Here is a 17,087-nt window from a genome sequence, read left to right as displayed (position 1 = left end):
ACCATGTACATTGTCACCACGGTCCCGACGACTTTTCTCCAAATTATTTGCAGGGCAGATCCGCATCAGTCTAATTAGCTCAGATCCGAAGTTACAACTCAATCCTGAACTGGTAGCTCCTCATTTCACTCAATTTCTCTCTTTGTTCCACATAGTCAACAAGTCAACTTTCCTATTTACAAAAGAGGGCAAAACACACTTCAACCCTTGCAATCCACTTGGAATTCACATCCTTGCCTCCCTTGGATTTGGATCTAGTGGATTCAAGCCCCTCTTTTGAATGTAAAGTTCCTCCAAGTGAAAATCATCCTAGTGACTTCCTTTCTCTCTCCTAGGTGGGGAGTCACTAGGATCCAATTTCCACTTTACAGTTCTAAAACTTGTTGAATTGTCAAAAAAGTGAAACTAAAAGGGACGAGAAAGAAAATAATTGTTTTAAATGTTGTATGGTTCATGACTTTGTGAATCATGAGAAGGTGTGATACAGTTTAAAATCTCACTATTTTGTTGATAATGTGATGGTTTGTAAAAGGCAAAATCTCTGACATATCAAGTATGGGCAAATGTGCTAAATATTTTAATTTTAGAAAGCATGCCAATACCATGTTAAACCCTACCTATCCTTTTGCAATGCTCAAAATCCAATCTTCCATGGGGAGATGTCCCCTTCTAAATCCTCTTGGTTCTAGGATAGGGACATCCTTAGGATGTGGGGACTCGGAAGTGATGCCCCCTTGTCATTTAATGATTGCCATGTAAGTCACATGGATGTTTTTGGGATATTCCCCTCATTTGGAGATTGTTTTGGGGAGCCATGGATGTCCTTGAGATGTCCAAGGGAGTCCCAAGAGTGAAATTTTTAGGGACTTTTAAAATTGTTTCCCAAACCCAAACTCTAACCCTAATGGATTTTTTTTTGTCAGTGTTAAGGGTTTGGGTGGGAAACACAATTTTAAAAAGCTTTTTGATATAAACAAATAGGCAACTAAGCCTCATTCCAAATGTCTTTCATGTTTCAACTACAAAGTCGAAAGTTGCGATGGCAACTTGCAAGAGTGAGAAAGATTGCGAGTGAAGGCATTGCGATTAAGGAATAGTGAGAGGAAGATCAATTGTGAAGAGTGACATCAATCCATCATTGAATCGAAGGATTCAAAGCATTATTCAAGCTTCAAGGTGGGATTTCTTCACAATTGTTTTTATTTTTTATTTTATTATCCAATTTAGTAACAAATTAGTAAACTAGTATAGATACCTTAAATACATCTATCTAAAGAAATGTCGAGAGATATCAGTTGGAGCTATTTTATTTTATTTTACTTTAAATTATATTTACTACATAGAAAGATATTTAAATTATATTGTATCTACATTGTTTTTTTTTTTTCTTATTACAAATTCTTTATTTTAATTTCTAATTCCATCTAAATTTTTATATTTAAATTTTAAATTTATTTTTCCTATTTAAAAAAATTATTTATTAAATATATTTTTCAATTGAATCAATTATTCTTAATATTTATTAATATATATATTTTTAAATATTTTCTATACATTGTAATTATGAAATAGTAGATTATTATTTTTAAAATATCTTTATTTTTATTTTATATCTATACATCTATCTAAAACTTATAATTTTTTGTGGTGATTATTTTAAAAATATTATGTTTATAATTAATATTAATATTTTGACATGTAAATGGTTGTCAAATTGAAGATAAAAGGTAAGAGTTTTGTTAACATACTCACATTAACATGCTCATGCCATTACATTCCACCCCTTGTTGCCATTGTAGAATGCCTCTCGACATTAATTACTAATTTTAGTTGACAAATTTGGTAGTTAATTTAGGTGTTTACAATTTGAATTTGCATTGTTACAAATTTCAATTTCAATTCATTATTTTAGTTTCATAAATAAATTTTGATCAATTTTTAAATTTTATAGCAACAATATTTTATTATTTGGGTGTTCCATTAAATCATTTATAAATGTTTCATTTGCAAATTTGCATAATTTTTTAATGAAAAAATTAACAACTAAAATTTAGTTTTACAAGTAAAATTAGGATTTCTTGTGTATCCTTTGCTTTTGTACTACATGTGACTTGAAGTAAGAAAAACAAAAGTGGAATCCTTGTTAGATGAAGGTTGAAGAACAAGGATTCATATTTTAATGTATCCTCTACTTTTCTACTTCATGTGACTTGAAAAAAAAATTTGTGTCTTGGGCCTATGCATAATTTATTATTTACTAATTTAATGACATTATGACATTTATGGCAACCATAAGTTTTGCTTCTTGTAGTGTCACTATGATTTCTTCTCACAAAATGAGTGATGAGGAGGAAAAAACTAAGCCTATGGAGGCTCAATTAGAGACTCTAAGTAGATGTGTGGGTGACTATGAGGCAACTACTTCTATTATTATTAGTCCACATTTCAGTTACCTTTCTAAATTGTTAGAGGATTATTCCAATGGTCCTTTTGATAGGAAGTAGCCTTTGAAACAATATGCCGCTAAATTGCAATAAAAACCTAGATTATCAACAAGAACACTAAGCTATGGAAATGTCATTTTTGTCAGGTTGAGTTTCAAGGTAGCATCACAAGAGTTAATGTGCACCTCCTTTATGTCACTAGAAAAGGTGAAGGAGTTTGTTCAAAATTATCACTCGAAAAAATTATTGAAATAAATAAATTGTGGGCTTATTCTAATGGCCAAATCTTTGTTCCCGCCCTTTTGCCATTGAGGGATCCTATTCCTAGAAGTACTAGGAATACCCTGAATCCACAAATTTCAACTCAATTTACTTATGTTTTTCCATCTAGTTCAAGGACCTAATAGCATTAGATCCTAAAGGGAAATGTTGAATAACCACTAGTGATCTTGCATACATAGTGACATAGTTATTCCATGTGTAGAATAAAGATGAGGCAAATGATGCCACTGAAAAAAAATTATTTTCCCATGGCATTCCATTACATGTGGCTTTTTTCCTTATTATAAAGGGGCTATAGCACAACCATCATATGTGCCACTAGGGGAGATAAAATTGAGGATAACAATCTTGGATAAGAACTATTCCAAGATTAATATTCTACTAGAGAATTTGAAAGCTACTTGGGTCACAAGTGGATGCAACATAAGCATAGATGGGTGGACAAATATTTGGCATCATCCACTCATCAACATCATGGTCGCATGTATAAAGGGTCCAGTACTCCCTTACAACTATTGATTGTTCAAGGCATCAGAAGCATGTTGATTTTTCTATTTCAAATATTTAGATTTTCAATTCAAGGAGATTGGACCTAAGAATGTGGTGCAAGTAATGATAGATACAACATGTGTGCAATTTTGCAAGTAATTGATTAATGCAACCTATAGGGATACCTAGTGGACTCCTTGTTGTGTGCATACCATGAATGATGCACTCAAGGACATTGATAAAATTAGATGGGCCAAATATATGGTTAACGATGGTAGATATGTGTAAATGTTTATATACAACCACCATACTTCACATTCACTCGTTAGGACCTTCTTTAAGGAGTTTTTGAAACTTGTGGAGACTAGATATGCATCATACACAATTCTCTTAGGGAGGATGCTTGAGTTGCAAGAGGCATTGCAACTAATGATCATAATAAAAGAGTAGAATAAGTAGCCCAATTATAAGTTAGAGCAAGGGAGGAGTGTGAAGGAAGTGGTGAATAGTGATACATGTTGGGCTAATGCAAAATACATAGTTACCATCATTACTCATTTTTTCAATTTTATTAGAGACGGGGACACAAATGCACCTAACCTTAGAGAAGTGTATGAGTGCATTGATAGAATGCTTAGCCAAATGACATCCATTGTAGAAGAGAAAGACCCCACATTGGTGTTCTATAATGAGTACATTCAATCAATCATTCATTACCAATGGAAGAAGCTTAACACTCTCTTGCATATGACTTCCTATGCACTAAACTAAATGTGGTATGTGCAAAGGTCAAACAAGATTATTCCAATGTAGGACGCTAAGGTGAAGGTAGGGTTCATGAAGGTCGTTCAAAAGATGTATGATTCTACATAGGCCAACATCATTCATATTGAGTGGACAATATTTTCCACTCTTAGGGGATATTGAGAAGAGATTAAGATGGATAAAGAGACTATGACACATGACTCAATTGTATGGTGGACTATGCATGGGCCCAATTCTTTGACTACCACATTAGCCATTCGTTCGCTATCCCAAGTTTATAATTCTTATATTGCTCTGAGGAATTGATCTACTTATAGTTTCATCCATTGTTATGAGAATCGACTTACCTCTAAGAGAGCAAAGAAGCTTGTAATTGTACATAGTACCTTGCATCTCATTGACCACAACATGCCTATGTACAATGAGAGCTTATCAATAAAATGTGATGTAGAGCTAGAGGAACCAAGATAGATTGATCAAAATGTAGCACAAAAATGGTTGGTTATTATTGCTTTGGAGGATCGTGAGTTTAATGACTCCAATTGTTCGAGTGATGAGGGCTTTAGTGAAAACTTTGAAGATAAGTGATGATTTGAGGCATTCAACCTCTAGCCAATTGTATTGTTGAATGTAATTATCATTTTGAATATAATATGAATATATAGATAATTGACATTTTAGCATTCATTCAATATAATATCAAATATGCTTGAGTATTTCAAAGTTTTGCTTGTTATTCCTTATTTATTATTATTAAGTAATATGTATATGTATATGTATGTGTACATATGTATATGTGTATACACACACACACACACACACACACACACACACATGCACCACCATCACCCCACCATTTCCAAATATAGACCCATGGTCCACTTGTCCCTGAAACCTATCCCTGACATCCTCCCAATTGCCCATCTCAAGACTCTAAGGAACTATGCTAGAATGTCATTAGTGGTCAATAAGCCATTTTACCCACCAAATTTGATTTTGTAAGGGCCAAAAGGTATATTTTAATTAAAAAGACATGGATTTAAGAAGTGAAATGAATGAAAGGGGCGATACCCTAATTAATGTCATTGTTATTATTGTAGAGTGTGATATAATCAAGCCATGCCCCTCTTCAAGTCTCATTTGTAGTGGATTTCTTGGGCTTTTCCATGCCATTTAATGCTAGATCTAGAGGTGTGGTGAACGAAAATATATTTTATTTGCCATTTTCACAAGTTTTGGATTACGAATGTTAAAGAATTGACAACAGTGAACATGGTATTGTGGGTTCCCTCAAATAATTAATGTTTTCAAAATCTCGAGGCTCCTGTGAGTTGCTGGAATCTTAAGACATGATAGATCTATCCAAACAGTTGGCCATTTTTCAAAAGGATTGGTCACCAAACCAATGTTTTGGTCTAGTTAAGATTGCAAAGTGTTTTAAGACACCAAACTTTGTAAGTTTGAAAATTGTAAATGAAGGGATATGCTTTGTAATTGTGTAGGAAACGTTTTGTAATGCAAATCTTGTAACTATATGTCTCCATGTTCTTTGCCAAGATTCAAGTACTGTAATCATAGTAATGTATTTCCTCTTGTCACATTTGTTATATGAACAAATCTAGGGTTTGATGGATGTGTGATATAATCTAATGTATTGCAAAGCTTTTGTAATGGGCATTCCTTTGCTTCAAGTGGGCGTTCTTGGTTATGATTATGGATTATTAAGTTTTTATGTTGCATGTATTGTAAATATGTGACTATATGTGAATGCAATCCAATTTTTTGTTGGTATCGTGCAAGTTTTAGCTCCTTCCTCTTTGTTGTTCATGAAGAGTGTCTAATGAAATAAGCACCAATCCATGCTAGTTGAAGATTAAACAATCTTATTTAAATAACATCTTTGTTTTTGTCAATTGTAGGTTAGATTAGCTTTATGCATGTTGTTTACGATTCAATAATATATACTATGAAACAATTCTAAGAAAATCTAAGAGCCATAACATCTGAACATGCATTTTTGCACCTTTCTAATATGTATATGATAATCTTAAAATCAAAATTATCTTTAGGGATTAAAGTAAAGTCGATATCTATAGGTGCATGTGCAAGGTGTGTTATCAAATTTATAGAGGTCATATGCAACTAGTTGCACTTGATATAGCGACAACAAATGGAGTCAAGTGTACAGTTGGGTATGGCTATTGTTTATTATAGTTATGTCATATGTTATTTGATTTACAAACCTATTAAGGAGACATTTGGGAACAACCTTTTGGGTTTAAGCTGAGCCCAAAGAGTAGGATAGATTACCCACTCTCATTGTAGGCCTTCAACCATCCTCAATTTGTTAATGAATTGTCCTTTTACCTTCTCGAAGACAACCCCTTGGGCCTAGAGGTGAGACAAAATTATAGGATAGTGGACTTGCAATTTTGGGAGCTTGACACTATGGTTCAATAATTTAAGATAGGAGAAATAGCAAGGCACTATGTTTCTTTTGAAGACCAAACGTGCCACCATCTCCATATCTTGAACCATTGCTAACAATGGAGATCTAATTTCTATAATGCTTAGATGATTCTATAATACCACCATCAAAACACCTTCCCAAAGAGATTTGCAACATTTAGATATTTCACACATTCCTACTTCCATTGGGTACTAACTTTCACAACAACTGATTGTGTAGCAATAGGAGCTTGCACAACAATTGTTGTTGCTACACAAGAAATTGTTGTGGAGGTTGTAGTTGTTATGCAAATACTTCAACTATCCTAAAGATATCAAAATTAATGGGTAATTGTGAAACCTTAAATATACTAAAAAGTAAAAACCAATTTATTTTGTTGCAAAAAAATTAAAACAAAATAGATTCAAATTGAGAAAAAAGAATTGCAATTTACAAGCCTTTGAAGGGAAAATACTAGAAAATTTTGATCAAAATAGTGGTTAACATTGTTTTCATAGAAGAGAGTAACATTAACAAGTGTTGAGCATCTAGTTTGAAATAGCATCTCCCGCCCATCGTAGCAACTCTTCTAAGCGTCCCTATGGCTCCTCTCCCTTGGCCCCCGCAGGTGATGGCAATGTTGTTGTGGGTGATGGGTATGTCCTTGCCGTGGTGAGTGGTATGGTTGCAAGGGAGGCACCTGCGAAGCCTCTGGGTTCTGCATCTACAAGGGAAAGGAAGGGTTTTGCTTGCCCCTCCTTTTCCTTAGAGGCGGCTAGGGTTTTTGGCCCTGGATCTACTACAACAACTTCTGGTGTTATGCCTGGTTCTTTGAGTGGAGGTGGTAACAGAGGGTTTATCCCTGTCTCCTATGCCATTTATATGAATCTGAGCAAGGAGACAAAGTTGGATATTGAGCATAATGAGAAGGTTTTTGCTGCACATAACATTATTTGTCGATTTAGGGGTGTTTGGCCTAGTCTTCCCGAGCTGCATGGATGGATCTCCCAGCATTGGGAACCTCTTATTTTTGGTATTGTTCATATCTACCCTACGACTAGATTATTTTTTGTTGTAATTTGAGAATGCTAAGGACAGAAAGAAAATTTTGTGTGAGAATTTTTTCTGGAAGGATAACTTACCTTTAATGATAAACCCTGGCACACTGTTTTCAACCCTTTTTCTGAAACATTCAATAAGATTCCAGTGTGGGTTCGACTTCCTTATCTTCTCTTCATTTTTGGATTGATTCTCTTTTTGAGGAAATCGGTGATGCTCTTGGTAAGTTTCTACTTATGGACAAAGATCCCTATGATCTTCTTCACTCTACCTTTGCACGTATTTTGGTAGAGCTTGATATTTTGAAGGAACTGCTAGCTGAGATAGTTATCAACTCTTCTAAGGGCAGCTGGGTTCAAACTTTGGATTACGAAGGAATCTCCTTTAGGTGCAAAAGATGCTTTAAAACGGGGCATACGGCTAAGCATTATGGGCTTGCGAAGAAGAATATGTCGGCCTCATGGTGGAAGGGGGCTTCTAATTTGGATTACTCTGTTGCGAAGAAATCTGAAATGGAATCTTCAAAGGCAATGAAGGGTACTACAGTTACTACTACGGCTGTTCCAGTTTCGGATGAAATGGCTGCTGAGATTCAAGGTACTACGGTTTCTTGTGTTGGCGCTGTTGAGACTGGTTTGTTGTCTCTTGCCCCTCTGGATAACCTTTCTGGTACTAGTGTTGAGACTACTATTTCAAGATGTGCTAAGAATGATGCTTTGCCTGTTGGGAATATTTGTGCTTCTGAGAAGGCGATGGTGTCCTCTACTGGTGCTTTCTCTCCGACTCTGGATGGGCCAGCATTGGGCTCTTCGGATTGGTTTGACACAACAACTAAGGTGGAAGAAGGATGGATTACTGTTAAGGGGAAGAAATCTAAGACGTTCAGGCCTTCTTTTGATATGACACTCTAATCCCACAAGGTCAACTCTAGACCTTTACCTTGAGGCTCCTTGTTTGTGAATGATCGGGCTGGATTTTTCTTTGGCCCATTCTTTGGTTTTAGGTTGCTTGCATGTTGGCTTTTGTGCAACTTTTGTTTTTGGTAGTGGCTTTCATCATTTGAACTACACTTCTTTTTGGTTGTTTGTAATGTTCTATACTTCGCAGTCTGTCTTGCTTTGGATATTTTTTTTGCTTTGATTCTAATTCTTTTAGAATCCATTTTGTAAAGGGTTTCAAGGCCCCTTCAAAACCTATTTTTGCCTTAATCCAAAACATTTTTTCATAGAAGATATTGGTCTACAATTTGAAGTTCAGTATATTATAATATATACTTCTGTAACCAAGCTTCATGTCCATAGAACTTGTGTCAATAAACACACAAAATGCAAAGATAGACTTAGATGATAAACTCAATACCACTAGAATGTGATATAAATAAAGATTCCTTTGTTACAACCAAGCCAAGGCTCAAGTGTGTCCGAAAGACATTCTCTTAAATAGACCTAATACGGACAAGAACCAATACAAGAGTGATATAGTACAAATGTTAATAGGAGTGTTACTTAAGAAGAGGGATTCAAGAACAAGAAGTGACATGCTAGAACTATAAATTGCAATATGTTATAATGTAAAAGTTCCATATCTAATTTACAACATTGAATTTATGCTAACATATGTTTATCTATGTTATTCTATGTGTAACCTATGATTAGTTTATCAAAGAATATTAATAGTACAATAATATACAAGAATGGGAGACAAAGATGTCTTCAAAACTACAAGGAAAAACAACTACTTGCCTTCTATCAAGCCTATCTTTTGTTTGTTGTTTTTTGGAAATGCTATAGAATAGTTAGAACAAAGTTGACCTTGTTAGAGTTGTACAACAAAATTGGATAGGAGTTAGATCTTTGTAGTGTGTCCACATTTTCTACGAGTGGAACTAAAGCCATTGATGAAGATGACATGTCACATAAAGTAACACCATTGTGTACCACAATTCGATCAAGGTTATTGATACTCCTAAAGTAAAAAGGTTTCATAATTTTAAGTATAGTCCTTTTCAACTCAAATAAGTTTTCCTTGAATGGCCATCTAAATGTACAAGAAACTATTCCCTCCACAACACTCAACACTCCAAAAGATTTTGAATGCAATGAATTGAATGATAGGTGTAAAGGAAACAAGCTATTCATGATAGAGAAAGTACTACAATAACTGACAATAGATCCTAAATCGTGAGGCATTACTATACCCAACATGGGCATTTCCTCTAAATGTTAGAAGAGGACCAGGACCCCTTGAGTTCTAGGTCCCCACACCCACAAAGAAAATGAGCAAAGCTGGTTCCTAAGGGCTCCAACACTTGAATAGGGAAATAGTTATGTTGAAGCCTATATTGGACAGCCATAGATGAGTAGGAATTTGGGGCTTGTGTTGACATTGACCATGGAACTTGAGTCGCCTCTTGGATTAGAACAACTCAAACTGGTAACATGATGAATGTAACAACCAATGACACCAACAAGAGATTTTGGTGATATCTCAAACTTTTAATGCTGCTTATGAATCCAAATATATTACATCAAAATCTCCAACTGAACGGCAAGCACAGGGTTACCTTTCAAGGTTTTGAAGTGTGCAATCAAAATAACACAATCTTTTCCTCTATAGCAGATATTTTTTCCCTCTGAAGTAAAGTCTGTCATTTAGATGATATTAAGGAATACTAGAAAGTGGAAATATATACCTTTTGACTTAAGCCTGGCCTTGAGCAATCTTGGAATCGGTTAGCTTCCACATTCAAGCATATGCTCAAATCGTGAGGAAAGAACATTCATTAAAAAGTAGCATGATGTTTTTTACTTAATGACAAATAATGCCATGACACCAAGAGAGTTTTTTACTTACAACAAATAATGCCATGACACCAAGAGAAAGCAAGATTTTGTTGCATGTAATATTGACTATGCAATCAGGTCATTTCCACTATTATCAAACATAAGTTAGCACTTGCTAGCTTGGAAGAATGTGTCTGCATATTTTTTTCGTACAGGAAGGACATCACACACAATAAAATTACAAATATTATGGAGAACTCTCAACTTTCCAAAATCAATCAAGTGTAAATTCCTCCAAAGTGAAAGACTTATATGGAGAATTTAGTGCACTTTTAAGATATTTGCATCATAGGATAGTCTAGGGAAAAGATACTTAGAGCTGAAATTGACAATCTGCTCACATGCATTGGTATTAGTAAGAGATGGAATTTAATAGTGTCAGAAGAAACAGTATGCATGGGACAAAAAAGGATTCAGATTAATGGAAAATAGGGATAGAGACAATTTTTGAGTTGTAAAGTAATCCACAAATAATCTAGTCATTCCAGGACTTTTTAAAGAAAAGAAAGAACAATCAATCAAGACAAAAGTCAAACTTAAGCATGAGAATGATATAACTACTTATACATAATAGTATGAACATAATGCATACCTGACAGTGAAAAGATAAAGAAAGAATGCACACAGTTCTATCCATATAACTTACCCCATCAGAAGCAAGCACAACAAATTGGTCTCTCTCCGTGAGCAACCTATATGAAACTTCAGGTATGGCAATCACACCATATTCTTTCAAACAGAAATCTCCAAATGCCCTTGCCATTGCCAAACCTGGAGCATCATCATATGGTAACCATACCCTATGCACTTCAGGTTCATCTTGCAAAGCAAAAACCCGACCCCTACATCGTTTGATTCGTTCTGCTTCCCCTGTCAACACATGCAATTATAGAATTTTATTTCTCAGTAAGAAAAAAAAAATCTAAGAGGTTGCAAAAAAAATGCATATACAGAAAATAAAAACTTTAATGCAATTCTACAATCTCGCACATGGCACTCCTTATACCGGCAACAGGATTTGGGCATTAAATACCTACTTGGCAAGTTAGGCTTCAGATCAACAGTCAGTTGAGTAGCAACGACAGAACCATCAGCTGCTTTTGTTCCAAGAACAGCACGAGAATCTCCAATGTTTCCAATAAAAAGGTATTGTCCCTGAGGTCAGAAACAAATAGCAATGCTCAAAAATTTTAACTGTAAATTGAATGTACGAAACACCACCCATATCATTGAAAATATTCAGCACTAATGAACCACTGTATTATCCATTAAATTTTCACTAAATAAGGAATATTTATTTCAGATATATTTTAATCTATTTCCAGATTACATGTCCAAGTGAAATTCACTTTTAACCCTGCATCTAACTGTATTTGTTTGTTGGTCAATATATCAGTTGCCAGAAAATGTGATAGCTTGTACTACTCAGAAAATCAACACCCTGTAGAGTTTCACATCATAAAAGAAACTTCTATACCTTATTAGTTATTACAGTTTGAACAGAAGAAATTAATAAGTTCCACTAGCAGAGAACCTCTACATCCATAGCCAGTAGGTTTTAGTTTTACATGAACTATTAATGCGTTACCTGCTTAATAACAGAAACAGCAGTGCTTCCACTGCAAAAGCAGTCTACAGTTGAATTAGACCTCAATTCTTTGTCCATTACTTTATATGCTTTCAGATACGTTTCTTTCCAGGCAGAAAAAAGTGTTAGTTCCTTCTCTGAATTGATTTCTCCATCCAAATCATCAGGAGCATTTTTTGCCTTCTTTCTGTTATTGTATCTATCAGAACCATAATTTTCATTTGCTTTGTCCTTGAAAGATTGCCAACAGGAATGCAGCTTCATTGGCAGTGAATCCCTAACCCTACGAGCAACAAGATGACCATGAGGACCATGGCCATCGAAAATCCCACAGAATATTGTATCATCTGAAAGAAAATCCTGTGAAGGAATGACAAAAGGAAAATCAAAATATCAATATACTATTTCTGAATAGAATGAAAATAAATAAACGGGAATTTGAGTGTCAGACAAGCAGAGAAAATGAAAGGAGAGCTCTCAAATACATAAAAGTTCAAAAAAGCATTGTTTGAACTTTGAAGAGAGTTGTTTAGACCACACAGCTGAAGACAGTTGTGGTACATCGTGTTCCCACAATTATTCATGGCAGCTCCATTACTCTTGCAAAAAACTTTAAAATGCATTATTTCCATCAAGGTAGACATAATTTATAGTTGTGGGCACCTGATATGAGTTGATAAATATTGCATGATTGTCTGCAAAAATTATGGGGTATGATATCATGACTGCCTTTGCCACCATGTCTGATATGGGGCCTAAAAAGACTTTCCAAGAATACTTGGTAAGTGATTTGCTAATTGAAGACGCCAATGTAAGTGCCATTCGTAAACTCAGATCTAAATCAGAGATGAAAATCAATTTTTAATACTTTAAACATAGACTAGGACGACCCTACTATGTCATAAGAGACTTGCTAATTGAAGACACTTGTGTAGGTATCATTCATAAATTCAGATCTAAATCAGAGATATAAATCATTTTAATAAAGTTATAGGATGCCCCTACTATGTGTGCAGAGCATGCCTCCACAGCGACCGACTGACCTCATGGGCTAATTCACATACTTATGGCAGGGGTACCATAGAGGAGACTATTATTATGAATGCTTTGCCCCAGATGCTGTTCAATTAAGAAAACTGTAGAAAAACAAAATCATTGTCTTCAAGCATGAAGCAGTGACTGTTTAAGAAGTCAATTACTGAGGGGTGACGGTGGGCTGAGTGTTTGTATCATTGATTTGAGAGATTTGAGGGGAAAAAGAATCAGCGAATTGGCAGGTACCCCTCACTTAATCGAAAATTATTATTATTCATGGAATTAAAATTATTATTATTCATGGAATTTTGGCTTGTCCGTCATTTCAATAGAAAACTTAATTTTAGCTAAAGTAAAATTAGAAAATGTTGTAGGAATAATGATTGGACAATGTTAATTGGTATTTAGCTATGGTTATTAGACAGATTTTAAGTTTGAGTAGATACTTAGAATCTGTTACCTTTTCTCACGTTCTTAGGGAGTGGAACAGAATAGCAGATTGCTTGGCCAAATGGACATCTGAATGCTGCTGAGTTGGAATGTTGAGGATAGGAGATATTGTCTTTGGATTTATCTCATATATTAGAACAATTAGCTATGGAGGATAGAAATGTATAATTAATTGTTCTTTGTTAAACTATTGACCATTCTTGCTGTGTAACTCTTTCTTATATTAATTGTTCTTTGTTAGACTATTGACCATTCTTACTGTGTAACTCTCTCTTATATTGAATAAATTTTTACCTCTTTTGAAAAAAATAAGAAAATAAAAATGTTACAGCTGATCAAAATCTTGCTGTGCCATAAGACTATTTTCCCAAAAAAAAAAAAAGAAACGACGACATTTTCTTGCTAGTACGTTAAAAACTGGCACTATCCGTGGCATACCAGGTGAAAAGCCATTCTGGGTTTTGAGCGTATGCATACAGAGACGACACTTGGAATCAATTAGTAATGTCTTCTCAAGAATTGACTGGGTGATCATTACCTAATTCTGGTAGGGTTTACAATGCACGGATTGGATGGCCCTCCACAGGGAGAATAACTTCCAGCCTTTTATTGCATTGAAATTTGATATCAGAGTTGTTAACAATAAAAGCAACCTAGTAACCATGAACCAAAAATTATTTAGAAATTAGACCCCATTTGTTGCAGAAATCTGCTCTGCAATTGATCTCATGACAATTATAATCTAAAGTACATTCGTGCATTCAACCTTAAGATCATGAATTCCCCTCAATAAGTTATTAAGCATCCATCTACCTTCAGTTCTCTCCCTATAGATGCTCCAGTGCATAACCTGAAACCCCAAACAATAGGATACTTTAAAAAGTCTCTCCCTAAAGGTGCTCAAACTCATAACTACAAATCCTAATGAATACGATAGTGAAGAGAAAGTTCCCTATTGATAGGGAAAGTGCATAACTGATCATTTCCCTATTTCGGATGATACCCAAATCACATTTCCCTACGTACAAAGCACTCCTGGTACACTCCAATATTATGAGCGTGAACATTAGGTTGTACATAGCATCCAAAATGCTGGACAGACAGTTCCATGATACTCATTGAAGACAAATGGTTGTATAAGCATGATAAATGTTGTCTATGGGCAAATTTACAATTAGATTCAAGCGGGATACTAAATTGTGACTGGATTTGAGCTGCATTGATGAAAAAACCTAATATGATCCGGTAGTCCTATCATTCTAATCCCCAATTCCTTGCAAAATTCTCCCTCCAAAATTGAAAACAGTTGTTGTGAAAAGAATAAAGGAAACCAGAAAAGTAACCCACCTCCCAAACCACCATGGCATCCTGGTTAACGCCCTTCCGCCCTTGCTGAGTGAAAACACAAGCAACCTTGCTGGCCCCATTAGAACACATCCTCTTTGAGAAATCCCGATCCTCATCATCTGCAGCATAGTAATTCAGAGCCTCCAGATGCCTCTTTCTCCATCTCAGCTTCGGCATACAGGAAGAGTCTTGCTCCTCGTTAACCCTTCTATTCACTGATGCACAGGATCCCATTCCTACCCTCTAAAAAATTATCTCCCAAATCCAAACTCTTCCAATCAAAATGCCCAACTCATAACACCATCATAATTCAATCCACCATGCCAAAGAACCACAGAAAAAATCCACTCCACTCATCAGTTCTCTACTTCCCCAGATCTAAATAAATTAAGGCGACCCATAATCCATTCAATCACTCTACTCTCCAAAAGCATTCAAACTGGGGGGACATGACAAAACTCTTGCCTGTATAGACCTCTCTAGAATACATTTTCTATACAACCGTAGGCTGTAAACTTAACAAAACTTTCAAAGAAAACTGTATTAGACCAAAACAGTTTAATCAGAATATGATTCATCATGGCTTCTGTTCCCTCCTTTTCCTTTTTAATCTTTCCACAGAAAAATCTGCTGCGAGTTATTTATATTGCTTTTTCTCTGTAACAATCGCTATACACGCAATACGAATCAAAATTTATAACGACCCACATGCTCAACCTCCTAGAAATTCAAATTCAATTGCCGCGGGTCCCACTTTGACAGATCTATCCGACGTGGCATTTGCTGTCGCTCTCAGTCTGCTTTGACACCAAACTGTGGGTCCCACTATTTTCCCGCGATTGGCTATCATGAGAGTGTATTATATGCTGACACATGGCATTATTATAATTCAGGCATTATTTCTTTGGTGGAGCTTTTAATGCCCTACGGACATTTTTGTTCTCCTTTTTGAAATATTTTGACTTTTCTGGTGAGTTGTTTAATTGGGTTCCCACTTTCTTTGTGCTTTTGATAAACTGAAAATCAGTTTCTCGTGGGGTGGGACCCATTGCAATATTGAGCATGTGAATTTACTTTACAAATCTGTTCATGGAGAAGACACCATTAATGAAGCTTTAACCTTTGTCTTCAAAGGTTCTTTTGGGGTCATCCCCAAAAATGAGTTATCTAAGTTTTGGAATTTAAAATAAAATTAAAAAATATTTTAATGGTTTATTTAATGTTGTGGGTGGACTTAAATTCTATTGGAATTGAGTTTAGGGAGAATATTGTTTTTTTTTTTTTTTTAAATAAGTTTTAGGGTTCAATTTTTCAATGTTGGATGTAAATTAATGTTATGAAATTTGATTTTGTCTTTGAAGTTTTTGAAAGAATGAAATTTAAAGTATTTGTTCAATTATTCAATTATTTTTTCTTAGTACTTTTAATTTTCCTCATCTCTCCATGCTTCCCACTCATCCTCGTTGTCTTGTTAGAGTTGCCCTTCCTAGAGTATCCCTTTTGTCTTTGCCTTGCTTCCTAATCTTCGAACAAAGACCATCCTTGACTAAAGTACCTCATTTGTTTTCTCCTCCATTCTCAACTCTTGATTTAGTTTCACTTAGTTCTTTGTTAGAGTTAGAATTGTGGGTTTCCCCATTCCCAAGTAGCATTCACATGTCATCCCTGACTCTTGACTCCTCCTACTTCCAAAATCCTTTTAAGTCTTTCAGAGTTAGAGTTGTGGCCTTCCCTTAACTAGATGACTTGTTCCTTGTCATCCCCAACATTATGATTCTTTTCCCTTCAAAGCCTTTTCTAAGCCCTTTTTATACTTTCAGACTTGTTCACGCTTTTATCCCTTCCCCAACTCCTTGAAGTTCATTTCAAATGTAAATTTTCCCATCTTTAATGAAATAATCAAATTTATCATCATCTTGATACCTACTCCAAAGTATGCCCAACTCCCAAACCCTACTTATTCTTTCATGATCTTTCAAACTTAGACTTTTACCCTTCTATCTACCTCAATACTATTTCCGTAGTTCCTCCAAAACTTCGCCACCTAATAAATTTCTATATATTTCCCACTAGATTTAGAGACCTAAACTTCCCTCCATAACAATAACAAGTATGAGTCAAGGCCAAACCCTGATCCTTGACAACCTAACACTCTATTAATGCCTCAGTGTTGTTCTTTCATACTTTACTCGTTCAACATGAATTACAAGCTATCCTTGATCTTTTACACCTTGAACAATGGTGCGAGGTATGGATTTGGTTTGACCCCAAAAATTCAAAAATTACTGCCTATTTTTTTTTTCACAAACCCTACTAACTCACTAAAATGATTAAAA

The 17,087-nt window shown here is 35.1% G+C and overlaps 1 protein-coding gene across 1 annotated transcript in view; it reads right to left on the bottom strand.

Annotated features, from left to right (window-relative positions):
• Window positions 1-15,414, bottom strand: part of LOC131031080 (probable protein phosphatase 2C 1) — a 45,908-nt gene extending 30,494 nt beyond the window's left edge. Inside the window, exons 1-4 of the mRNA XM_057962109.1 lie at window positions 14,752-15,414; window positions 11,920-12,279; window positions 11,369-11,486; window positions 10,978-11,201 (exon numbers count right to left, since the gene is read on the bottom strand). Coding sequence (XP_057818092.1) covers window positions 10,978-11,201; window positions 11,369-11,486; window positions 11,920-12,279; window positions 14,752-14,985 — 936 coding nt within the window. The 5' untranslated portion in view covers window positions 14,986-15,414. The remainder of the gene's footprint in view (window positions 1-10,977; window positions 11,202-11,368; window positions 11,487-11,919; window positions 12,280-14,751) is intronic.
• Between the last annotated feature and the right edge of the window lie 1,673 nt (window positions 15,415-17,087).

The sequence above is a fragment of the Cryptomeria japonica genome, chromosome 7 (genome assembly GCF_030272615.1).
Source record: "Cryptomeria japonica chromosome 7, Sugi_1.0, whole genome shotgun sequence".
In the NCBI taxonomy this organism is placed as follows: Eukaryota; Viridiplantae; Streptophyta; class Pinopsida; order Cupressales; family Cupressaceae; genus Cryptomeria; species Cryptomeria japonica.
The sequence above is the reverse complement of the archived record's forward strand: the minus strand, read 5'-3'. Positions and strand labels throughout refer to the sequence as shown.